Source organism: Neofelis nebulosa, chromosome 6, assembly GCF_028018385.1.
Source record: "Neofelis nebulosa isolate mNeoNeb1 chromosome 6, mNeoNeb1.pri, whole genome shotgun sequence".
NCBI lineage: Eukaryota > Metazoa > Chordata > Mammalia > Carnivora > Felidae > Neofelis > Neofelis nebulosa.
In genome coordinates this window covers 66,129,528-66,156,921 of record NC_080787.1, presented here as the reverse complement: position 1 = coordinate 66,156,921, position 27,394 = coordinate 66,129,528, and the positions used below count along the sequence as shown (strand labels likewise).

The following is a 27,394-nucleotide window of genomic DNA, read 5'->3' as shown; positions in this document are numbered from 1 at the left end:
GGAAACATGGTTTGTTTAGTCTGGAGAAAAAGGACTTGGATTGGACTAAATAGTATTTGCTTTTAAACATCCAGATATTTAGATGAAGTAGATATCCAGTCTTATTCTAGAGAGTAGCACTAAAGTCAATGAATACAAGATAAAATAAGGTATGTTATATATCCCAATATAAAGAAACTTTTGCAACAACTGGAATTATCCAAAAAATTAAACAAGTAGTTTCCTTTGAAACTCTTGAATCATCTACTCCTGGTGAGGGTTTAGCCACAGGCTGAGGATAGCCATCAGAGACCATGTCCATGGGACGGACCCTAGCGCTCTAAGGCAGAGACTGCTGCATGGTTTCTTCTGGGCCTTGCTAAGAATATAACAATAGCAGCAGTATGATCCACACAAACACACACAATGTATTTGATCCTTGCAACAACCCATATTTCACAGATGGTAGAACTGAGGCACAAAGAGGCTAACCTGGCCTTACACCTGACAACCAGTAAGCAGTGGAATGGAAGTGTTAGGTCTCTAAGTCAATGCTTTTCTCCTGTTGCTGTGCTTCCTAATTCTTAGTTTCTCAATCCTCATTCGCCCTTCACCCCCCACCCCTCCCTCTCCACCACATTCTGCTACTGAAATGTTTCCCTTTGGAAGATTCTCTATTCATCCGCAGTAATATGTGGTATGTAAACTGCAGCATTTTCTTTAAAATAAAAATCATAAAAATGATTTAACATCCCTAATGATATTTTCAAAATCCAAATATTCTTACCTGATCGACAAGCAATGTCTACATCCTTTTCAAAGTCTGTCTGTAACAAGAAATAATAAGGTATAGAATCATCATTTGATGAAGACCTCAAGCGACTTTTACTAACTAGATTAACTGAAGTTTACAGATATCTGACTAGGCAGCACTAGATTATTATTTTGTGCAAAAAAAATTCTCAAGGAATAATCAAATTGTGTTCAAGACTACTTCCTAGAGACCGAATGCTGAATAAAAGCAGTGGAAAAATGGCATACAATTTTAATAAAGCAATACAATACCCACTGTCATCTTCAGTCAGGAGACTGACACCATATACAAAAGGATAGAATTTCAAGGCAATTCCTTAAACCACAATAAAAAAGAATCGCCCTATTACAAACATACTTAAATACATGTCTTTTTGTATTCTCAAAGTATTCACTTTGAATATATTGTTTATAATATAGTATCTTATAGTACAGCTTTGTCAAACCTTGGTAGTCAAACTAGGCTCTTCTCATGATCCATTTTCATTCAAATTGACAAAAGACTTTTAGGTTTAGGAATTAAAATGGAAGATTAAACAATACTAAGCTGGTCTACAACCTGCTAGGGTTCAGTTTCATCTCCGTATTTTCCTAAAACTTTTATTTTAAATAACTCATGTACTTTTTTTAAATGGTAAAATTAAATTAGCCCATCTTAATCAAGCTCTTCTGGTCATATGCTGGATGATATTATTTAGAATTTTTTAATATTTTAAATTAGAAATTTCAATATTTGTTTTTAACACAGAATTGATTATTCCTTCTCAAGTCTTAGCTACTAGTATATAGCTTACACTATTTTATGTTGCCTAATCCCAAAACATTCATAATAAATTAAATATATTGTAAAAGAAATCTCTGATCCCTGATTTTAACAAATCATAGTTTAAATCTTATTTCTAAAAGATACCAAAGTGCCGACGCTTAAAGTACCCCTTAATCTCAATAGTTGGAGCCCAGTATAATGACAGCCCTTTTAGTGGAATTGTGGCTACCCTCTTCTATTTGAGGGCAGTGGTTCTAATCTTAGGCTGCATATTGGTAACCACATGCGAAGTAACCGCTTGAGCTAAAGCCGACCCTTAGGCTGCATATTGGAACCACTGATATGTAGGTCCCACTCCAGAGATTCTGATTTCATTGATCTGGAGTGTGGATTCTAATACACAAACAAGGTCGAGAACCAGTGCTTTAAGACCAGAAGTGAAGGTCCACAGTATTCTGATCTGTAAACAAACATATTCTTGTGGACAAACTGTTATCCCTAATTTTGTGCACGGATGAGAGTACTCTGATGTTGCATGGAGACCCTATACTCAAGACACCAAGGGGCCAATAACAGATCCTCTCCTCCTAAGCAATCCAGAGAGAATGGTTATCTGGTGTCTCTCAGTCTGTTCATGAACTAAAGCCAAAGTCACTCAAAATTTGTTTATGCCCTTCACAAATCATGACTTAATCAACCATCAGAAGAAAAATAAAAGCTCACCATTATTTGAGCATGCCCATTAGGAAAAGAACTTGAAGAATCAGCATTGATTGGATCCTGACAGTTTCTCAATCGGCATCTAAATGCATCCTGAACCTGTGGGGGTGAGGGAGAAACATCAATTTCCTTCTCTCTTGGTAATGACAAGATACTGTCCATATTGGCAATCAACTGAGAAAGCAGTTATCATTGTTTTATGATCTAATACCCATTTTTGTTTACTTCTTAAAATGTATACTGGTATACCTGGACTTTATGCTAAGGAAATTGATCACTTGCCATAATCTATAGAGGGAAGCGCTGGGAAGTCCTCAGTTATCACAATGGCTGTGTCTGGCTGAACAGCAATTCTTGCCAGCGGGCAGATTTTATTTTCACTGTTACAAACAATGTGTGTGTCTTTCAAGGGGGATTTACTATTTGGTGTGGCATAATCTTCATAATAGCTTTAAACATTGTGAAAATGAGATTACTCAATGATCTTCAACTGGAATTGATTTGGGATTTTCCCATTATGTCTCATGTAAGGGATCCTACTGGGGAAATGATTTCTTATCTCCCTTCAAGTACTATGTGCCCTGGTGTAAAAAGAAAACACAATGAAACAGAAAGATAACAAAAACACCTTGTCTCTGGTTGTTTAAGAAGAAGAAGAAGAAGAAGAAGAAGATCACTTAGCAAAGCCAAATTTCCTTAACACCCATTCACAATTGGATTCTGAATCAAGAAACACATACCACAAGGAAATGTGAACATTAAATCCTTTATTAAAGGAGCAAACATGAATGGATGAATAAGAAACACACAAATCAATTGAGAGTTATTCTGATCATATGATGCCTTTGCATCAACAGGTCTTTTTTCCACTTCCTGTGGCTCATTAGGCTCCTAACAAGCTATTGATAGACATTATCGCAGTTGCTTCTTATCCAAGTCAATGGCAAGGTCATTTTGTTCATATTTTGTTGTTTTGGCTTCACAGTATTGATATTCTCCCTCTAGTTTATTCTAATCTGTTTTGTTGGATTAAAAAACAAAGCAGAGATGATGTCACATATCCCCTGTGTGACAGTAGCGCCATCACACAGACGACAAAAGTGAACACATAATGAATGATCTTTACTTTTGAGAAGCACTGGCATAAAATATCCTGTCACTGTTTTACTGTGAGATGTGCATAGTATACATGTTGGCCAGAAGAAAACTGAGCCTATTAAGTTATTTTCAGCAACTGAAAAGATTGTCATTACTGAAAGATTTGGAAAGTGACATAAGGTTTAGTCACCACTGCAGACTCCTGGCCAACCAGTATGTATGATGAGACCTTGTCTATTTCTTTTTTTCCACCTTAGGTTCTAATCCTGGTGATGTGATCACTCTTGCCATGAATTTAGGGAGTGGAGGATGAACTCAGTGCTCTCTGACCTCTTTTCTATCCTATGATTCTATTATCTTTTAATCTGAGATTTACTGGGAAAAAAGGATGAGAAGTTCCCTGATATAATTGAGCAAGATAATTTCTTCTTTGGTCTTTAAAACACATTGGTATAAGCACAAGCTCAGTGAAATCTACTCTCATCATCTTTTCCTGAAGAATTGGATAAATATTGAGAACTAAATCATACAGCTTCTCCCTTGAAAGAGACATGACATGGACAAAGTTAGATTCTTTGGATGCAAATGCTTCCAGGCTCCTCCTTTTTAGATTAAGAAGTAATATCTGTAGGTCCTAGAGTGACACACTAATAATAAAAAAATTGGTAATGTGTCTAGTGTTTGCCAGACGATCACTGTTTGCTACACAGAAATCTGCATTGGGAGAAAACACTAAGAAAGTATATTTGTCAGAAAAATAGGTACACGCTAATTTTCTGTTTGTGCCAAAGGCAACTGTTAAAGAAACACAATTTATAAAGGTAGATAAGTAATATGTTCAAAATATTGCCTTCCAGGAGCTTGTCACATGAAGATTTTTTTTCAAATCTATTTCTAAATACTGGCATATATAACATATGAGAGTGGCACTTGGTAACACCAACAGTAATTGAACTGGTACCCACTAAACACTCTCTATTTTCAGACCTTCAGAGTGTAGCTGCCAAGGCTATTTTTGTCTGACAATGAAATATGGAAAAGCAACTTCTGTAAGTTTCTCTTCAAAATCCACTATCTGATCGTGTGAAGGAGATACAGAAGAAATCTTACTCTTTTTCATAACATACACATACAAAATCAATACTTTAAATTCCCCAGTTCCCAAATATGACAATGGATTAAGGGCATTTCTACTCTGGAGAATGATGTCAGCTTTGTGAATCAGTCAATGCTATTCAGAAGAAATATAAAACAGAAAAACATAAAAATTCTCCAGTAAATTCAAAGTCATTTTAGTGATCATATAAATGCTGTAATTTTTTTTTTTTTTAATTTTTTTTTTTTCAACGTTTTTTATTTATTTTTGGGACAGAGAGAGACATAGCATGAACGGGGGAGGGGCAGAGAGAGAGGGAGACACAGAACCGGAAACAGGCTCCAGGCTCCGAGCCATCAGCCCAGAGCCTGACGCGGGGCTCGAACTCACGGACCGCGAGATCGTGACCTGGCTGAAGTCGGACGCTTAACCGACTGCGCCACCCAGGCGCCCCTAAATGCTGTAATTTAAGTGCTAGACTCTCTGACACTTTTAGGGCTTCAGTTACTTCTAATTCAGAAAGCTCTGCAGGAGAAATTCACCTCGATTCCAAATGCTCTGTTCGATTTTTACAAAATTTTAAAAGTGCATTCAGGCGATCTAGATGAATTAGCCTTAAATATTTGTCCAACACTGTCAGGGAAGAATGATTAGGCTAGATTTCATAATGCATATTCCATGTCACAGAAAAGGGTGTTTTAGGCAAGACAGTAGCTGGGAAATGCATCTACAGCTATTTGGAAACGTTTTGATAATTAATTGAATTTTCCATCAAGTAAACAAAATGACTTTTATCTTTGGTGAATCAATGTGGATTGAACTGTTGGGGAACAACTGGAATTGTTTAAAAAGCAAGACCACAAGAAATAGTATTAATTCTAGATAAGAAGGAAGCACAAAAAACAAAGACAGAATCTCTATCAGCCTATTCCATCCTGATATTGAACTCTTCTGTGCCAACTGTCATATTTACAGTGCTGGACAATAACAGTCTTGGTGTTTCTTGGCTTGTGATTAAGACTGAAGAAAAAAAATTGTTAGAAGATTCATAGATTTATTATTTAAGCTCTTTCACCTAACTTATTACTTTTCGTAGGGAACAAGGCACTTATTTTAGGTAACAATTTAATTAAAAATTTTTATGTAACTCTCACATCTTGCAATGTTATCATTTTTTAAACTTACATAAGACAAGTAAATACAATTTTTAAGTAAACTTGCCATGAGTAATTAGACACTTGCCTTATTCTGGCACAATTAAAATCTAGTCTCTAAAATGTCCTCTCTTTATAATACTCTGCAATGGGTCTTTCGCCATAAGTGACAACCAGACAGAGGGTTAAAAAGTATTGGGGGAGTAGCAAAGAACAGGTATGTAAATAGCCTTGGAATATATAGGGCACTTTAAGGAAATCTGATGTCATGTTGTGGAATGAAAAAAGCATACCAAGAAACATCTTCAAAAACAAGATGAGGTAAAAAGAATATGCTATGGAGGCTGTCTTCTGAAAGTATCTACCAGGGGCACCACCAGAGTTGTCCCGGCTGGTTCCAGCTGGGGGCTGCTCTAAAAACTCCTGCAAAGCTATACGCCCATTTATTGTGGATGCATTCCTGGGTGAGACATGAATTCAAAGAAGTGTGCAGGGGTGTGTCTCACTTCCCTCGTCCCCCACAGGAGAGGGATCTGCTTCCTCTCAGGAGCAGCAAGCTGAGAGCCTCTCGGTTGGTCCTCACTCTGAAGGCAGTTGGCAGAGTGTCACTGTGAAAGCTGGTGCCAGATTTAGAGATTGCTGGGGAAGAGCACCGAGCGGTGTCTGGCAGCGTTGCAATTCAGAGAAGCCACGCAGGAAAGAGCTGCTCTGTTTGAAATGGGATCTGTATTTAGTTACCAAGCAGCTCAGACCCCAAATCTCTACCTTTTAAGAAGACAGTTTTACCTCCAGTTATTCCTCATTTCCTTCTCCGGAGATCATTTTAAGACAAGAAAAGAAATTGAGTTACATTTTTATAATTATTTGAGTGTGGTAGCTTAGGGGAGGAGGGAGTTTTTTATGTACTCTGTATTTTTTTTCTGAATCTGATGTTTATTATTGATTCATATTAAACAAATGACTCAGCTCTTTTTAATCATATTAAATTCCATGTAATTTAATCATTAAATTAACCAATAAGGTTCTTCTCAATTTCATGTGTATTACGCAACTGCCATAAGCAACACGAATGACTTCACGTTATGAAAGTATTACCTGACTTCTCTGAGAACAAAGGGAATAAAAAATGGTTTGTTGTTTGCTATACATAGAAGGAAAATAGGGACTTCAGTCCTAAATTTCAGTCCTGATGACTTTCTACTGTAATCTTTTAACAGCTAAAGGATCACTTACTCTCAAAACTAGATTTTTAGCTTTTTTGGTATCAGTTTTGGGCACAGCACAAGCTTCCCTAGAGGGCAAGTCACATATGTGATCTGAAAAACGGAACAGCATTTCTTTGGCATGTGAATGAGAAAAGGGGGGAGGAAGCTGTGTGTCAGATCCAACACCCCTACCTTCACAGAAGATACTTCATCTGAGCCTTTTGCCATCCACTTTGAGGCAGGACCTAAAATCCTAATTCATGACCTCCACACTTCCATTTATTTCAAGCCTCTATTCCAGACATACTTGACTTCCTGCCACCAGTTTAACAATGTTGCAGAGTGGAACCCCAGGGAAGTGGCAGGAGTGGGAAGTGGGATTTGCCTATCCACTTGGCCAGATACTCAGAAGAATTTTAGGTAAAGCAAGACATGGTTGGGTACCGCCTAGCAGACATGCCTGAGTTTGGCAATCTCTGCCATGAACTCTGTGTTTCAATTTGTTCACTGATGCCATTTTACTCATCTGATTTTGTGCTCTTGTTAAACTCCTAGATCTCTGCATGGGCTTGGAGAACCAAAAGTGCAGATTCAGACTGATGTAAATATTCATAATATAATTGCAAGTATGCTCAAGTCAGGAAAGCCTACTCTGGAAGGAGAGGTAGGATTTATATATTCCCTTGCTTAAGAGGTGGAATGAGCTGATTTCTGGAAATAAGTCTACAGTAATATAAGCTTATCCTCCTTGTTTATGTCCCATCCATGTTCCTATTTAAAGGCAGTCTTTGTGCTTTCTATTCTCTGTTCTGATAAAATTCAGTTTTGTTTTGTTTTTTAATTTTTTTTAACATTTATTTTTGAGAGAGAGAGAGAGCGAGCACGCCAGCAGGGGAGGGGCAGAGAGATGGAGATACAGAATCTGAAGCAGGCTCCAGGCTCTGAGCTGTCAGCACAGATCCTGACGTGGGGCTCAAACTCACGGACCATAAAATCGTGACCTGAGCCGAAGTCGGCCGCTTCACCGACTGAGCCACCAGGTGCCCCTGATAAAATCCAGTTTTATTGCAGTACCATGAGCTAATCTCCTATTCCCAGAAAACAAAACAAAATAATCTTTAAATGTTTTTCTTCCTGAACTTTCAATTCAGCGTGACAAAGACAAGGCTCTTAGCAACGTACTTCCTTGTTAAATCTTTGTCCTTCTGAGCAAGCTGAAAATCTTAGGATCAGTAGTACCCTGACCCTCCCATCCTGGACCACTCACTAACTTTATAAAATCTACTGAGCTTCTTCATGACATGACACACAGTGGCTTCTTACCATGGCCACTGAACACCCCCATGGGAAAGCTCTAAAATATCACTTAATCAATGCTATGCCCTCAAATGTAAGTATTGCCTTTCTCTTGGTGTTACAGTTACAACCAATTTTTTTTTTAAATCACTCAAGTGTCTAGGAACACATCACTTGCTTTATTCCTCCATGTACCCCAGATGGTCCCAGAGAAGACCACTCTATATTCACCATAGGTGCATTCCATGGAAACCACATGCCTAGTAATCTCTCTCCATCTTCCCTTACTTGAAATTTTCACTCCCTTAATCCTCTAACCCCATTTTCCCTCTCAGGACCCCATTATGTTTTGAAGTCTCCTATCACCCACTCCCTCATCTCCAAAGACTAACTGAAACTCTTGCTGCCTTTCAGTAAGGGAGTGCACAGATACACGTTTCTATAATAAGGAGTCACACCTAATTTCCCTGTATATGGTCAGGCTTGGAGATTCATGCAACTCTCCATCTGAACTATATTATATGCAATACGACTGCTTTTCAAATTGCTATCTAGTTATTTCACCACTATTGGCTTCATTTATTTTTTTAATGGTTTGAGAGAATATTGGTTTTAGGTAAGATAGGTAAGGATGCTTGTCTGTTTCATATATTCACTGCCATGTGATTGTAAATCATTTTGTTTATCTGTATCCTTTATGGAAATAGACCAACTGGAAATGGAAGAAAAAAAAAAGGTAGAGGGGAATGAGAGAAAGAGAGAATGAGGGAAAAAAAGGAAAGAAAAAGCTGTTCATGTTTATTTTAAGCATTTTATTACAAAATCACTTTGTGGGTTGGATGAAGATTCTGGGACCTCATCTGGTTCAGCCTAGACCTCCTGCCAGTGCTGGGGGAAGAGAAAAGAGGAGCTTGGCCCTTCTCCTTCCACTACAGAGCAGCCACGGGACCCTCACATACTGATACAACAAAATTATCTATTTAAGTACTTGCCTTTTTCCTTCCATTTAGTGAAAGGGTTTTATTGTAGCTTATTTTGTATCAAAATCTTGTTATTTTCCCCCTCTGACATTAAGCTGTAAGATTGTCTTAGAGCCAGGCACAGCCAGAGACAGGAGAGATGAGAAGAATGTGCAGGCACTAAGAAAGTGGTTTCCTAGCAACAGTAACTATTTCAAAGGTTTCATAACTTGTGTGGTTTGAATTTCCATAGCAATGTGGAGAATAGTAAATAGTAGATGTCGTTATGTGCTTAATGCAAATGAATTCCAATCATGAAATGACGAATAAATGAAGGAAGCAACTATATTTATTCTATTAGATTCTGTCTTATGAGGTATTATACATACTAGCTTCCAAGACCTAGTTTTTGTTGCTGAAAGTAATGTGTGATAAATCATTTGGTTTAATGTTTTTTCTTTTATTCCCCCTTTTTGTTTTCTCGTTTGTCAGAGGCATCTACTAAAGCAATTCAATAGAGAAAGTTGCTCCAGAAAAAGAAACTGTATTTTCAGGAATACAAATTTTACAAAATTTACATATTAAGATGTCAACTCTGAAGGTCACAACAAATTGTTATGCAAATAATCAATTTGCTTTTTTTTTTTTTTTTTAATGTGGAATATAATTGACAGCACCAAAGTGAGCATTTCTCCCTTCCCTTCTGACTTGAAATGATTTGGTTTTAAAATTGGATCCACTAAAAGCAAAGGCACATTTAGAATAAATCAAGCCCCATATACATCACATTTAAAATGCCAGTTATATGGTTTCGTTTCTTTTCTCCTTCTTAAACTGCAAGGCTATATTCCTCCACTGCGTACACCCACCTCCTTCACAGGAAGATTGCAAAAGTAAATATGGGAAAAGACTTTTGAATTCATATTGGAAGAATCAATAAAGACTACAAATGACCAAATTATGTTACTGCGTGTCAAAAATACATAGAAATAAAAATAAGTATACCTGTATCCAGTCTCCCTCTAAATCAAAGGAAATATTTCTTATATTGCTTATACATTTTTAATAAATAAAACCCATACAAATTGTCTTGGATTATTGTGAAAAATAGTTTGAAGTGGAAAAAAGCAGTGGAGGTAAAAATCATATTTCTAAAATCTCCTATGGGATAATCAAGTAGTTGATAGGAGTCATTACCCAGTATTTTACAGGTAGGTAGCTAGTCCATTTGCTCCAGTGTATTTCTATGGCACTTCTGTTCACAGGAGACATGAGGATATGGGAAGATGCTCCTATTCTCTTAGACCGTGGCCAATGTTAGTGTGGTGCATTCACAGGTGGTAGGACACACACCTGTTGCTGGTGTTAGGCAATATGAAGTTAGAAGGTCAAAAAGAGTTTCTCTGAACCCCATGAGGCCTCCAATGATGTGGTCTTTGGGATTTGCAAAGCCCACTTAAACAAGGTTCTTTTGGTTTTTCCGTAAAAATTTCCTTTGAGAAATTCTGAAAAAGACTTGCCCTATAACGGAAATCTGCTCTGTGTTCTTATAGCACTGTTACAGGGTAATCTTAAGGGTCAATGAAAAAATAATGGATATGTCATTGTTCGTTTCAGTGTTAGAATGAAGAGTTTTGAGACTCTGCTATTAATTTATCAGCTATAAAATTATTCAATCCGAATTATTGAAAATGCAATAATAATAGGGCCAATATTCATATTTTTACTCCCCGCTAAAACAGAAAACATATATTTACAGACATCTATTTTAACAGAAGCACTTATATGATTTGATTTAATTCCCCATAAATAATCTTTTTGACATTTATTAGTTCAATTAGCAAGTATGAAAAAAGTTCTGATGGAAATAAATTTTTGTGCCAAATAAAATATTTTTCTTCATGTAAGGAGCAAAAATCTGATAATAAGCCATCAAGATATGTCACTTTAAAACCTGAATATTTTTATCGTAGCCTAGGGCTATCTGAAAAGCTTATTTCTGAAGAAAAAGAGAGGCTTACTTAGAGATGGGACACTTTTCTCCTCTTCAACACCTCAAGTGTTAACATCTTCTGAAAACTGTGTGTGGATATATTATGTATCTTGCTTAAAGCCCACAAATGTTCAGTCTTAATTGTCAATCAAAAAGGCATCATGCATCCATTCACTTAGAACAAATTTTGTTACATAAACATATTATAGATAATATTAACACAGAAGACCCACAAGATAGCTATAGTTCAAGAATAGCATAGCCCTAAATTATACAATTTCTTTTTAACTTTTACTTAATTTTGGTCTATAAAGAATTGAATACTTGAAAGATTTTTAATCTTGATATTCCAGGTAGACATTAGTGATGAAGGAATTATAAGGCTTGGCAACTGTAAGCTAAATCACATTTTATTTATTTTTTTAATTTTTATTTTTGAAGGAGAGAGAGAGAGAGTGAATGGAGAAGGGGCAGAGAGAGAGGGATACCCAGAATCTGAAGCAGGCTCCAGGCTCTGAGCTGTAAGCACAGAGCCCGTTGTGGGGCTTGAACTCATGAACGGTGAGATCATGAGCTGAGCCAAAGTTGGATGCTTAACTGACTGAGCCACCCCGGCACCCTGCTAAATCAGATTTTTTAAATGATGATATACTGCCCCCTTTACAATGTGAAGTCACTCTTCACCCTATAATGTTCTTAGAATACACATGTATGGGTTTATTGCTGACATCTGTACTTCACCGAAGTAGCTCAGAAATATTGTTCTCCCCATCTGGTTAATCAGGTAAAAACCTTTGGTTACCTTACACATCACTGTAAAAACCATGTGGCATGTATTCATATGCACATGAGTATTTTTGCAATGTGTACATCATAAAAAAGTTCTCAAACAAGCTGGATAATGCAAAATGACAGTGTGGACCATTTTCTCAAAATTACTCACATGGCACTGTGTCATTGTGTTTTAGTCGCCACCATCCCCAGAGTAAACACTAAAATGACTCATAAACCTTATAAATACTGTGTCAGTGCTTTCAAGCACTCAGCATAATTTTTGCACTGGTTGGAAAACAATATTTTCTCCCTACACAAATCATGTCTGACATCTATCACTGCTCTCAGTGGATTTGGTGCAGGTTGGCATCTCAACTCATGAAGCAGGACTGGTTTTCTTCACTGCTGACAATAAACCTCAACCATGACCTGGAGAAAGGCTGTGATTATAGATCTAGAGTTCCTGAGGACAATTACTGCCTATCCCTTCTCGACTGGGCACATTTTTGGTATTTTCTGAGAATAAATATCCATCTCAAAATCATTCATCTTTAGCAACCTTAACTGAATTTAGTATAGAGACACAAGAACTGCCCATTAATCTTCAACATTTTCTATCTAAAATGAAATTAGTAGAGTATGAAGGAATGGGGATAGGCTGTATAGAAAGAAACATGGGTTTGGGAGTGGGTGTAGGAAATATCACTGTATTATGTTTATGAACTATGCCTCTTAAAAATATGCCACCCCACCGCGTCTTATCCACCAGTGTCTCTAACAGACTCGTCTCCGCCTATGACCTCTCCTGAATCTACTCTCCCTGATTCTTGGCACCCGGGCAGCAGCGTCTTCTCTTGCACGGTCCTATCTGTTTTAACTGTCACTTTCAGAGTCCAAGGAGCCCGCTTGAACTTTGCCTTAGAGCTTCCCTTTAGTTTTAACTTTCAAATGACTGTCTTTAGGGGAAATGATTTTAATCTGAAGATATTAAAATAAAAGATCATATTTGTTAACAACGAAATTAATCGTCTAACCATCCTGCCTCTCTGCCAGAGGAATTCTCTTTCTTACCTCTCTCCGAAGAATGCAGTGGACCATGACTATCACAAAACCTTGCAATGAATCAAACACGGCAAAAAGTATCTGAAACAATATGGAGCGTTTGTCTGTCATGGCCAGAACCGCAGACATCCATGTCAGAGCCAGAAGGGGCAACACCACACAGGAACTCCAGAGGGACGCCCTGTCGAGAGACAGAGAAAGCAACATTACGTAGCTGCGTGTCACGCCCCAGGCAGTAACCAAACCCCTGTTCACCAAAGCATTCTTGTATGTGGCACCAAGACCATTAACTTGGAAACCATAAAGCAGATAACATTGGATAGTTTTATTTATTTTTTAATAGACAATCCCACAACAGTTTTAAAAGCAGTTGCCAATTATAAATATTTAAGTATCATCTTAGCTCCAATATTAGCAAACATGATTTTTTTTTCCACAATAGCATTTTCTCACATGCACTGTAAAAGATTTGTAACAAGAAGATGTAAATGATTGGGACTAACATGGCATTACTGGCGGTGGTGGCTGACAAAGCTGTTGTTGAAACTACTCCACACTTGGCACATTTGAGCGTCAAACCGCTATGAGGCTCACTCATCTGACTGCAAACAAACAGAACACCCACAAAAAGAACAAAATATTGAATTGTCACCAAAAAAAACGTTGCTGCTGCAAGTTAGCTTTTAATACGATTTCATGCAGAAAAGTTTACTTATCAAAGATGAATGCTCTAGGTTGTTTTAAAGACGCAATTAACACCACACATTATTTTTGTAACATTATACCTTTCAGTAAGATGGGCCTTTGTTGCATGCAAAGCATATACCCATCAATTATACCATAAATGGCCCTTGTATCTACAGATCAAAACTGCCCAATACACTGAGTTAAACATACACATGTGTTTGTGTAGACATACGGTGAAAACCCTTTATTCAGACCTCTAATTATCAGACGCCTTAGGACTCCTAGCTTCAAAGATTTTCATTGTCATTTGCAGAAGGGACATCATACCAACTAAAACCTTCTGAAATGTAAACATGTATCTCAGAAGCCCGATATAGGAAGATATATATTTTAGGTCTTTAATCATTTGTGGAAGATGTAGCCTTCATCTCAACAAATTCATTATTTTGAAATTTCTCACAGCCATCAATGTATTATCTATATTTTAGGATGATCTGAATATAGGAGCTGATGAAATTTGATGAAATATTAGTTTATAATAAGAGGGGTGACAGTTGAATGCTTTAATAAAACACTTTAACATTAAGTTCAAAATATTCTTTCTGAACATTTTTTCATAGACTCCAACCTAACAGCATTTAAATGGTCTATTCTAGTCTGGAGGATTTTTCAGATACAAATTCGGATGTAAATTCAGATACAAATTATTCAGATTCAATCTACTATATCATAGAAGCAAAGTCATGCTATACAAAAAAACTTTACACACATTTTACTTTAGAAAATAATCCCTTGAAAATTACTAATTTATTAAAATATAACTTTCTTATGAAAAACCAAAAAGAAATTACTTGATTCAAAATCAAAACATCTTGAAATAATTTTCCATGGTATACTTCTCTCGTCAATTCTCTTGTGCAGTTAATGTTTAAAATATATGTTTTCCTAGTGTGAAGGTTCCTCAAAAAATTAAAACTAGAACTACCCTATGACCCAACAATAGCACTACTGGGAATTTACCCAAGCGATACAGCAGTGCTGATGCATAGGGGCACATGTACCCTAATGTTTATAGCAGCACTTTCAACAATAGACAAATTATGGAAAGAGGTTAAACTCCATCAACTTTTTTCACTAATTCACATAATTGCCCTAACTATATATTTGAGTGTCTTCAATCTTGTTAAGTTCCATCAGATTAATATTGAAAAGACATGACTTGTTTATTGTTTCCTTTATCAGAGAAGATATGCTATTTGGTATGATGAATGGATAAACAAGATGTGGTTTATATATACAATGCAATACTACTTGGCAATGAAAAAGAATGAAATCATTTCATTTGCAGCAACGTGGCTGGAACTGGAAGGTATTATGCTGAGTGAAATAAGTCAGTCAGAGAAGGACAGATATCACATGTTTTCACACATATGTGGATCTTGAGAAACTTAACAGAAGTCCATGGGGGAAGGGAAGGGAGAAAAATAGTTACAAACAAAGACGGAGGGAGGCAAACCACAAGAGACTCTTAAATACAGAAAACAAACTGAGGGTGAATGGGGACTGGGGAAGAGGGGAAAATGAGTGACAGGCATTGAGGACAGCACTTGTTGAGATGAGCACTGGGTGTTGTATAGAAGCCAATTTGAGAAAAAATAAAATAAAATATACCTACAGCAAACCATAGGTGACCTATAATATTTATAATTAAAGTACATGAGAACCATAAAAATAAATAAAAATAAAATAAAATAATAAAATAAAATAAAATGTTTTCCTAGTAGGTTTTTCCAAAATAATATTTAGTGGGCATGTGTTAATAAAAGTGGCAGTACAGAGAAACATCTTAAGATGGTCATAATTCAGAATGTCTGGTTTGTTTTAAAAAGTGCACTCATTTGTGAACAGTGCTTGGATGAGATAATAAATCTGAAAGCTATTAAGTAGATTGATCAGTAGACCTCATGAGAAAAATCAAAGCTTTTAGAGTTAGATGTGAGGGTGGGAAATTATGATACTAAATTATTCATTTTACTGATTCAACCCAAGACTTATGTACTGGCACATGTGCCCAAACTTTTCACAATAAGTAAGCAATAGTCTATTCAGTTTGGATCATGAGTGCCTCAACAGGCATGCTAATGTGTTTGAAACTTCTCCCAAAGGAGTACCTATACCAGTATTCTCCACAGTAGCTGCACATCAGATATATCTATCTATCTATATATCTATCTATAGATAGATATCTACATATCTATATATAGATCATCAGATAAATATATATCTATAGAGATATCTATATATCTATCTCTATCTCTATCTATCCGTCTATATAGATAGATAGAGATAGATATATATCTAGATAGATAGATAGACCCCAAAGACTCCAATTTAATAGGGTGAAGGCATTTGTGTTTTTTAAAGCTCCATAGATTATTCTGATGAAAAGCAGGAATTCACATAATTGCAACTATATATTTGAGTGTCTTCAATCTTGTTAAGTTCCATCAGATTAATATTAAAAAGACATGACTTATTTATTGTTTCCTTTATCAGAGAAGATATGCTATTGGGTATCTGTGCTTTAAATACAAATGTGGCTTTCTCAGTTTAAGGACTCTTTGTCTCTAGGCTCTAAAACAAGATTGAAAAGCCAAAGGTGACTAAAAATTAATTTTACTATATGGTACGAATATTTTAGCTTTGAGAAAAACTAATTTGTTCTAAGTATGGACTTTCCTGAAAATAAATCTGAAGTCAGTATTTGAAATGCTTATTTCTCTTTAGTTGAGATTGATTGTGACTAAAAGGCTATACATACTTCCTTCAGTCAGGACTAACTGTTGAAAGCTACACTTGATGATAACTGGTTGGGCACTTTTGGAATTTGACTATTAGATGTATATGGAGCAGAGGAAAGATACGTTATCCAAGGAGACAGAATATTTTCCCCTAGTTTGTATGACCACTACAGAAATTAATACAGTATGAAGAACACATAGTCTAAATGCAGAACAGGGTTGCTGCAATGGAAATAAAATCTTGTTTCTTTGTTACAGGGGAAATTATACATGTATAAAATAAAAAGTGTCAACGGTTAAAAAAATTGAATTTTCCCATAAGTTCAAATGTTACCATATTCACCAGGGCAGCAACACAGTCATTTCACCCAGATTATGCTGTCTACTCGTGCAGGGTCTTGAGGTCTACAAGTTTCCCTTCCCAATTTTGTTTTTCTTTTGCTTAGAAAAAAAAAAATTGTCCGATTGGTTTATTGTTGATACCATGTAAACTACCCGAAAAGAAAATATTACCCTTTCCCTTTGGAAAAATCTCATGATACTTGTACAAGATCCTGATAGTTTCCTTAACTTATGTAGATGAGATAAAACCAGTTTAAAACAGTAGATAAGAAAGTCCCATTGAAGAAAAAGGAAAAAAAAGTGAAATATTTTGCTTGAGATGTTCTAAGAAGACACATGCCATTTTGTCTTTTCATTATTTCCAATTTTTTTTTATATAGGATGTGTTAATTACAATCAATCCCTTTTGGGTAACTATATTTTACATGTTAGAAAAACTTAATATAATTTGGGTATTAATAAACTTGTCAAGACACTGTATTTTTAAATATTCATTCACTCATTCCTTTATAAATAGTTATTGAGCATAAACTATGCTTGGTTAGTTTATAATAATTAATTATACAATGGAGGAAACAAAGAAAAAATGGGAAGAGGAACATATTTGAGTCTAAATAATAAACAATGTTTCATAAACATATCAAGTCATAAACATGATATATATATTTTTTCAATCTGAAATGGTCAATATTTACAATTAGGGGCATCAACTGTTAAGTTAATTAACTTCCTGCTCAATGTTTCCATAGTTAATTCTGATTATTGATTGTTCACTGAAGTCTTTATGATTGCCTTCACTGATTCTCTGTGAAGTGAAAGTAGCTTCAAACACATATATACATATATTTTTAAAGTATTTTTTAATGTTTATTTATTTTTGAGAGAAAGAGAGACAGAGTAAGAGCAGGGGAGGGGCAGAGAGAGAGGGAGGCCCAGAATCTAAAGCAGGCTCCAGCTCCAGGCTTGGAGCTGTTAGCACAGAGCCCAATGAGGGGCTCAAAATCTCGAACTGTGAGATCGTGACCTGAGCCAAGTCAGACTCTAAACCCACTGAGCCACCCGGATGCTGCTTATCACTTATATTTTCTAAAAAATTTCCTTCAATAACATTTTGAAATAGCAAATTTTAATCTATACATACTTTGGCATAAATTGCATTTTATATTATAGAAAGACTTTCTTAACACCTAGAGTTATTAACTTGTTGATAATTCTTTTCTGCTTTGAACAGTAATCAACATTCTGCTTTTTTATACACATATTAACATTTTTATTTCTTCAATAGTGGCCTTTGAACCAGAAAAACACTGGCTCCATTTTGCCAGTAAAACAGATGTAACTTCTAATACTATTTTTATAAATAGACGTTTTAAAATTAATGTGTAGATTAAAGTGGATAATTTCTAAATTCATAACATGACAAAGCTGTCATTTCTCTTAAACATATGTTTTCTCTTACAAAGAGCTATGTGAATCAAACTGGATATTACATATAAAATGATTAAATGAGAAAAAAAATACTAACTGCAAATGTAATAAATCCTTAGCTTTATACTCATTCTGATGATCTCATCTCTTTTTTTTGACCTCAAGGTCATCAGTGGTGGAATCATAGATGCTTGATTGATAGAAATCAGGGTTTTTTCTTCATTTAACTCATCATAAAAATAGCCACAATTGGTTGAATGAGTACTTGCTATTTGCTACTCTAATGAATCCTTTATACACATTACTCTATTATGAAGCAAAAATGATTATCCCCATTTTACAGGTATGAAGACCGAACCCCAGAAAAATGAAATAACATGCCGAAAGACACACACCACTAGTAAACTACAGAGCTAGATACTGAGCATGGCTTTATTTAAAAACATTTTTTTACCTCAAAGCTTTCTCCTAACCACTAACCCCCACGCCTCCAATTAATAATACACGTGTGTGCATGCCACTAGTGGCAGAAGTGAGTTTCCATACACCATACTCAGTATGGTCAATTTATTCTTATATAATTAATCTGGGCAGAAATACTGAAGCTATTGCTCCAAGTCCAACCATACATGGCAGAATAATAGTGTGAAAGCTTCAAGTTCAAGTGGTACAGAAAGCAGTGTCTGTGCAGGTTCAGGTTTACCTGGTTAAAGATACTATAGAGACTCATCTGAAGTGAAAAGTCTATGGAGACTCCTCTGACGTGTTGGCCCCTCTTTGAAGGGAACCTCCAGTGATGTTTTGTTACATCACTGCAGTTCTAATGTTTGATATTAATGGTATCAAATTTTTATATTTATATTTATATTTATATTTATATTTATATTTATATTTTATATAAGCATTAAACCTAGTCTTTTACCAGGGGAAAACATACCTTGGTTATCTTAGAAGTCATTGCATAGATTATAAAAACATAAAGGACTTAAAATTCTCACTGGTCAGTGATCAAATACTATGACTATTAAATAGTACTATAAATTAGTAAAGAAATAACAATTGTAGGGTAAGTTTTGAATGAAAGTACAGCTAAATAGAAAGGAGAAAGCTATAAACTTTTTATAAGAAAATATACACAAGAAAATTCAAAAGCATTAAGATTTCCTTTAGATTTCTACAAATTTGTAAGATGAGGTGACTATGTAACCTTAAAAGGCTGGTATATCAATCTGCTTATGGAATGTTATTAGTCATTAAATGTGGTGGTATCATAGTAACAGTAAAATTAAAGGAGATGCTTTCCTAAATTTTATAAGTGGTTAAAATGTGCAAATGAAAATTAAAAATAACTCTTCCTAGCAATTTATAGTCAAAACATCATAAAAAATGAAAATATATGACAAGAATACTGTTTCATTAGTGATTGTTTCATGTGAAGAAATTTTCTGATATATACAATTAATCAAAGAGAATCTAGTATTTTTGCCCTAGTAGGAATTGTTTGTCTCGATTCCATTGTGTCACATATCAACATTATGTTTGATCTACCCTCCTGTCCATTGTGATGCAAACTAGGGGGACTTTGAAAATGTTCAACTAAGGAGAAGTATTTTTATACCCCAATGTTTATAGCAGCATTATCAACAATAGCCAAATTATGGAAAGAGCCCAAATGTCTATCAATTGATGAATGAATAAAGAAGATGTGGTATACACACACACACACACACACACACACACACACACACACACAGTGGAATATTACTCAGCCATAAAAAAGAATGGTCTTGCCATTTCAACAACATGGATGGAGCTATAGAGAATTAAGCTAAGTGAGGCAAGTCAGGGAAAGACAAGTACCATATGATTTCACTCATATATGGAATTTAAGAAACAAAACAGATGAACATAGGGGAAGGAAGAAAAAAGAGAAGGAGGGAGACAAACCATAAGAGACTATTAGCTATAGAAAACAAACTGAGGTTTAATGGAGGTCAGCAGGGGATGGGCCAAATGGGTGATGGGCATTAAGGAGGGCACTTATTATGATGATCACTCTGTTGTATGTAAGTGATGAATCACTAAATTGTACTCCTGAAACCAATATTACACTATAGATTAGCTAATTGGAATTTAAATAAAACTTGAAACAAACAAAGAACAAGTATTTTCACTCCAGCCTTAACATCTAATCTTCTTATCTTACAAACGAGCAATACACACAAACAAACCCAGACTTTTTAATGGTCTTAAAATTATTTTTCGATATTAATTGCATTACTTAAGAATAGCACATTGAAAAAAAAAATCTGAATGGCAGACTCTACCAGACACATCGGTTCATCAGGAACAAAATTCAAGGCACAGTTAAAATGCAGTCAATGATGATCTGGAATTGGAGTATGGGATTCACTGGTAAGGAACCTACAAAATCCACCAATTGCAGCTTACCCGGCTCTGTGTTTGAGCTTTTTATCTAGGATCCCATCTCTGGAAACAAGTTTATTAAATACCAAAATGCCAATCACCATGTTGACCTGTCAAACAGAAACAAAGGTTGACCTTTCAATGATATTGAAGGAAATTAGGTCCCTGTTTCTCCTGAAAACCCTCTTTGATTAATTTATAACCATTTCAGAATTATAAACTTACAACAGTAGTGATAGAAAGCACTTGTCAAATATTTTATAAGTGCATAAAGGAGAACAATTTAACAATGGTGTGTTAACTTTAAAGTTTTAAAGTACATTAAGTACATTAAATTTCCATGCTTTGCAGTTAACACTGAGGAGATTAACATTCAATTGTCTACCTTTTAAACAGTGCCATAATATGTGAGTCTGGCATTCTAAGTCACCCCTGATTAAAATCAATTGTCTAAATGAGTTTTACCCTATGAGAGTCAAAAGATTTTCAGTCTCACAGTGTGAGACTAGATTGAGCCCTGGCAGCCAAAGGTGCTAAGAATTTGTCATTGTCCCCAGAAGTGAGAAAAGAATGTCTAAATTCCTCATACTGTGTAGCTATCTCTCCTATGGGTTGGGGGAGCATTTTGATGTACCATGCTTTTCTAGACAAAAGAGAAAGCCTATTCAACTCACCAGCATCCTTTAGGAGATGGATACTAACATCAACTCTTAAAATGTGCTCTATTGAACACTTCTCAGCATTTTCTAAGACTCTCTTACCCTCACTTAAAAGATCTTTGCGCATAATACATCTGAAATGAAATCACACATATTTTTCTCTCTCAAGTAAAATTGTAAAAAGCTGTAGAGATGGCTGTGGTCTATTTGTAGCAACTTATTTATGATGAGCGCCCACAGTTCTCTAACCTACCAGCACTTCCTGACAAAGGAATCCAGTCCAATGCTGAGACCAAGATAATCAAGGAAAAATATTTTCTTTTTGCCTTCCTGCCCCTTACCCTCCATGATCAATGGAATCTTGGTGCGTCCCCCAGTGCAAATGATGAAACCTTTACATTGAAACTAGTGGTTCACAAAAGTCTGTTTTAAATTAAACAGGATGACTGGTTAAGAAAAAAGAAAAATTCCTTTTTCCCAGAACATTGGCCAGATGAAATATAAAGCTGAAATCTGTTTAACTGCTGGTATAAGGAAGATCCAAAGCAACTGATAGGTAGGGACTTATTAGGAAGTGTCACTCTTCATAGCTTTCTGACAAGATACCATTTAATCAAGAGAAAGACTTACTCATCTTCACATTTCTCATTATATGAACTAGGAGAAAAAAGTGTATTCCATGGATCCTATTAATCTACAATTTAATCATGAGGGAATCCATCACTACTCCAAAGACCATACTTTGGTTTTTCAATTATACATATACTCTTTGTTTCTCCATTTTAGGGTTATATGTATATTAACTTGGTACCTTAGGGAAATAATTCAATTGATTAAATAAGAATTCGATGCAGCAGACAAAAATGTGCCTAATAGCTTCCATCTCCCTATGCTCTTCTCTAAGACTGATGCCTAGATTTTATCTTGTGAATCATGGACAGTTTCTGCTCCCTGCTATAGTTTAGAGGATGGAGAGCAAATGTTAAAGAAAGAAAAAATCATATAGAGTTATTAATAAAGATATTGCTAGCTTCCATATATGCAATAAATTGTTCAAGAAACCAAAGGGTGGTTCTCCAATTAGAACTCTAATTGCACAGTGATGTGGATCTTTGTATTTCAGACCATTTTCCCCCTTACATTTTCATTTAAAGATTTATTAGACAAGAAAGATTTGTATTGTCATCTAGAATATCAAAGTGAGAGAACAAAAGGTAAATTGGTAGCAAATTCCATGTTCTCATAATTAAATATGTAAAGGAATTATTTAGTGATTCTAAAAAGAAAAAAAATTAAATCCTTATGCACAAAATACGGCAGGGGTTCTCAACTCGGGGATGATTTTTGCCCACAGGGAATATTGGGAAATGTCTGGAGACAATTTTGATTTTTGCCAACCAGAGGATACTACTGGTATCTATCTAGTAGGTAGAGGCCAGGGATGCTGTTAAACACCCTGAAATATACAGGACAGCCCCACAACAAAGAAGTATGTTATCCAAAATCTGTGCACTGAGGTTAGGAAACTCGGACACATGGACATAAGTTTTCTTATTGACATTTGGTAGCAGCAGCAGTTACTAAGATTAAGCGATCTTAACAACGATGGAGATCGCACAGAACGGTGCAAAGTGAAATGATAATTGATTGTGTACAGTAACAATGAAGAATCGGTTGAAACTTACTCAAACTTCTTCATAAATGTGAAATTACTGTAAGAGAAATCCCACACTCGCATGTTCAATATTCTTCAGTCTTCAAAGTAAGAGTATTTTAGAGTACTAAAGGACTAAAGAGCAGCTGGTATTCAAATTTAAGTAGTAATTAATAATGAAGTTATAACACATTCTACGTTAAAGTTTCTTTACAGTGAACACAAAAATTGTCACTGTAATTGAAGCCAAGTAGTCTTTGATAAGAAAACAGAATGAGTAGATTTTGATGTTTTACCAGGACAACAGCAGCTGCAGGTCCAACAAAAGCGTAGAGTAGTCCTCCTTCAAGAGAGAGCCAGCAGCTAAAAACAACATCAGATAAAAACTAACAGAAATTAGTGATAAGTGCTAAACCATTGAAGTGTGATACAAATTACTTAGCGTTCAAATTTGGGCCCATTTTGAAGGTTTGTAATTAAGCAGAAATGCATGGAAGAGGTGGAAAAAGCAAAAATGAGAGCATTTGATGCGTGAGAAACACTATACACCTTTCGCAGAAAAGAAACTTTTATTATAAGGCCTTACTTTCAGGCAGTTAAAACATTTTAGACAAATTACTCTTCCAGTGAGATTTTTATATTGACTTTTAGTACAAAGGTGACTATCAAATAAGTTTTGTAAAATGGTGCTCTGTATCCATTATGAAAATTTTCAAATGCTCTTTCAAGCAAGAACAGCATGCTTTTAGAGTCTTGCGTATGCCATTTATGTGTTCTTCCTTGAGGCCATTGAGATATTGGGAGAAATTGGTTTAAAAGCCATCACTGAAAGGAACAAATAATCTATATTTTGTGTGCTTGTGTTTTGTTCTGATTTTACTTTTGCCCCAGACTACTAACAAAATTCAGTAAAGATAAGCTTTTGAATAAAAATAAGTGTGGCTGTGTTTATTTCAATTACTAAATTCACCAGGAGATGCAGGTTTGTACTGATATTGACATGGTAACCCATTTAGGTAAGAACATTTATTCTCTCACAGTAGAGAGGCATGAAGAAGGCATGGGGCTTGGCACTGGAGGCTTTGCAAGGTGGCCCATCTGCATGTGCATGGTCCAGGAATATAAGGAAATATAAGGAATGTAGGAAAACACCAGGAGATGTTTTATCTCTGCTGATGCAATGAGTCACACTTACTACTTCTTGCATCTGCTTTTGACATTTGACCCTGTCAATATTAGTTCTAGGTCCACAGAATCATCATGCTGGCTCCAAAATTAACAACAATTAACAATAACTGTTGTATATTGCTTCTAAGGATACACTTTTTCTATATTGGTTGTGGTGGTGGTTACCTGACTTAGGCATTTGTTAAAACTCACAGAACTACACACTTAACAGTGTGAATGCTGCTCTGCATAAATTTTATCTTAATTAAAAATTTTAATCTAGTAGTTATACACACACACACACACACACACACACACACACACACACACAGCAATGCATGTATCGATATATACCTAAAACAAATGTGTGTGTATGTGAGTATTCGAAGTCTGCATTTAGTTACTTCTCCTTGCCATAACAGTGAACAGATAAAATTCTACTTTCCTACTTTGGGGGTGATAATTTAATATCTACATTTTAAAATAAAACACCTGGGTGAAAAGCCTGTAGTCTGATAGAACACTGTAGTTTGGTGTCTCTGAGACTGCCACTGATTTTCTACTGTATTTTTGTGAGTTAATCTTTAAACTGACATATTACTCATTATATTGTGCTCGGTTTCAATCACAAAACTCTTTGAAAGTTGGAACCATATCATCCATAATTCCTACCTCTTGCTATATCTCCAATACAGTGCCTTTCAAATACTGGATTTATACTGAAAGTCATACTCCTGTAAAAGGTAATGGCTTAAAGGTAATAGTGCTGTAGTAAGCACTACACTACAACATACGCTATCAGGGAGTTTTGCTTGTTTGTGTGTTTATAACATAGGTGGCAGAAGAAAAACAAGTGCTCTAATGACATGAGTTCTTTAAATTCTTTGGAAATGTCCTTTTGTTGGGCAGGTGAAATGATGTCTTTTCTCACAGTCTCCATTTGGATGGGCCCACTAGAAGGGCTAATTAGCACTAATTCCCATCTCAAACCTGAAGACAAACAGAAAATCTCACTTTAAAAATTTATACTTGTAAGAAGATGCGCCCATCTTTTTCTCCACTTCTCAACTGCCTCCTCACCTTGAGAGAGCAGATGAAATAAAATATGAAAGTGCATTGTTTTAAATTTTAAATATTTCAATATAAACTTTATTTATAAAATCTCTCTTGAATTTATCAGTGTTACAGCTGTGATAAGGATGGGCTGATACCCCACCCTCTTTCTTCCCTCTTATTTCTCCCACAGCCTAGGCATTTTCTGATGTGTAATTTACTGATCCCCCTGATCCTTAAGTTTCAGTATTACCCTAATGCGGCAACAAAACTTGAGCTGATCTTTCACAACTTGGTTGATACTAATATGCATTATCATCAGTGAAATTAGAAGCTCACATCAGGATCATATTCTAAAAGGTAAACATCAAGATTTATCCAGATCTAAACAAATGCATTTGAGATTAAACACACAAAGTAAATATTGAAATATTTTAAAAATCAAATTCATTGTCCTTATGAAGAAATGTGAAATTGAAACAAGGATTCTGAACAGGGCTTCACCATTTACTTCCTAACCTCTGCGCATTTCAGCTACCTTATATCATTCCTCACTAATGTGATTTCTACCATTGTTAATGACTCAGTGACAAAATGCAAGCCATCAGCAGTGCCAACCAAGACTAATGGAGCATAGATGATGATTTACTTAATTATAAACATGATTTATCACTGTGGATGGACTTACTAGTGATCAGTGCCATATCCTTTCGTCCTTGTGAAGCCTACTGATGTGGCCACTACTAATGCTGGTAAACCTGCAAGAAAAACATGGTCAGACTTCACGTTCAGCTGTAACCACTGTGCACTCTGGCTCAAGAAAAGCTAGGACAGACTCAAAATGCTTACATCGAAGCAACTACATTTGGATGAATTCCTTCATAAAGTATGTTTCCATTACAAAATTTCTTTCAAGTACAAAAATATGAGAGCGACAGCTGGGTTTTTAACTCAGTGCACTTCTCTAATGTTGCTAGGTTACCACCACATTTGACATGGGTTTAAAGGAAACTAATAACAGAGATTTAGTATATCTTTTAAGTTATTTTTTCCCTAGGGGTTTACACTGTTATAAAGGAAATTTATAGTTATAAAATCAGAAAGGCAAAAAATGGATGTTCTGCTGTGATAGAATATCACAGAAGTGGAACATTTCAGGTGGCCCCATATTGATTCATATCAAGTTGTACTTATTATAAGACAGAAAAAAGTAAAGCATTCATGTAATTCTTTCTTTATGATTTACTTATAATAACAAGAGTGTAGGGCCAAATTAAGGGCCCTAAGGAATTAATTTTGGGGCTTCTTGGTCATAATCCTTTTAGCAATCCTGAATGAAGGTCAGAAAATATATGCCAGTTTCGCTTCATGCACTTCTCGGTAGGTATCACTCCACACATTGCTCAGTCCATTTTGGAATTCAATTGCCCGCATACCTGTGCCAATTCTGACCTAACAGCTTTTAGTTTATGTTTGTCTGAATCATGCTCTCCTTACTCAAGTTCAAAGGAATGCCCCTGTGTTTTGGTGAACAGAGCTCAGTCTAATCCATGCTGTTTAATTATTTTACAAAAATTGTGGTCATGTCTTCTTTTCAGGAAGGTGATGTTTGCCTTTTCAGGTTGAAAATCCATCATCTAATCACCTTCTTGAGTCCCCTCCACCTACCTTCTTTCTTCCTATCATTTCCCCTCCTTCCTGCTATTCTCTTCTGTGAGTCTTTTCAAGTAACACCACATTCCTTCATGAGGTTTAATGACAAAAAATATGAAGGGCATCTCAGAGGGACACATCATATTTTTAAACAAATATGGGCCTCCCCCACCCCGTACACATACACATACACACACACACACACACACACACACACACACACACACACGGATATATATAGTTGACTTGTTGACTGACTACATCAAGTTCATTAGAAAAAAATTCTCTTCTGGGTCATAGCTAAAGCATTAATAGTCTTCAACCTGTACAATTTAGGGTAATTATTTCCCCAAATTTATTACATTGCATTTTGCTGTACAGAAATTCACATGCCACTAATCTGCCACCTCCCAGAATTCTTGATAGTCTAGCACCATTGCCTTAGCTTTTTTGCTATTCAGAGTAGTTTAACATTATCTGTAAACTTAGCAACCAGCTGTGAGCCCTCTCCTCAAGATCTTTAGTAATGACACAAAATGAGGTAGTTACCATTCTTGAAAACTGCCACTTTTTATACTTAGGTAAAGTCACTTACCTGCATTCTATAT

General features: G+C 35.7%; 1 protein-coding gene across 5 annotated transcripts in view; it reads right to left on the bottom strand.

Annotated features, from left to right (window-relative positions):
* ADGRB3 (adhesion G protein-coupled receptor B3) overlaps nt 1–27,394 on the bottom strand; it is a 729,921-nt gene that overhangs the window by 41,340 nt on the left and 661,187 nt on the right. For 4 of the 5 annotated variants that reach the window (XM_058734363.1, XM_058734362.1, XM_058734364.1 and 1 more), the window contains 7 exons: nt 25,822–25,891; nt 23,210–23,276; nt 20,625–20,710; nt 13,419–13,517; nt 12,925–13,096; nt 2,282–2,377; nt 767–806 (listed from right to left, as the gene is read on the bottom strand). In XM_058734363.1, coding sequence (XP_058590346.1) covers nt 767–806; nt 2,282–2,377; nt 12,925–13,096; nt 13,419–13,517; nt 20,625–20,710; nt 23,210–23,276; nt 25,822–25,891 — 630 coding nt within the window. The remainder of the gene's footprint in view (nt 1–766; nt 807–2,281; nt 2,378–12,924; nt 13,097–13,418; nt 13,518–20,624; nt 20,711–23,209; nt 23,277–25,821; nt 25,892–27,394) is intronic. The other variant, XM_058734365.1, reaches the window with a different exon arrangement.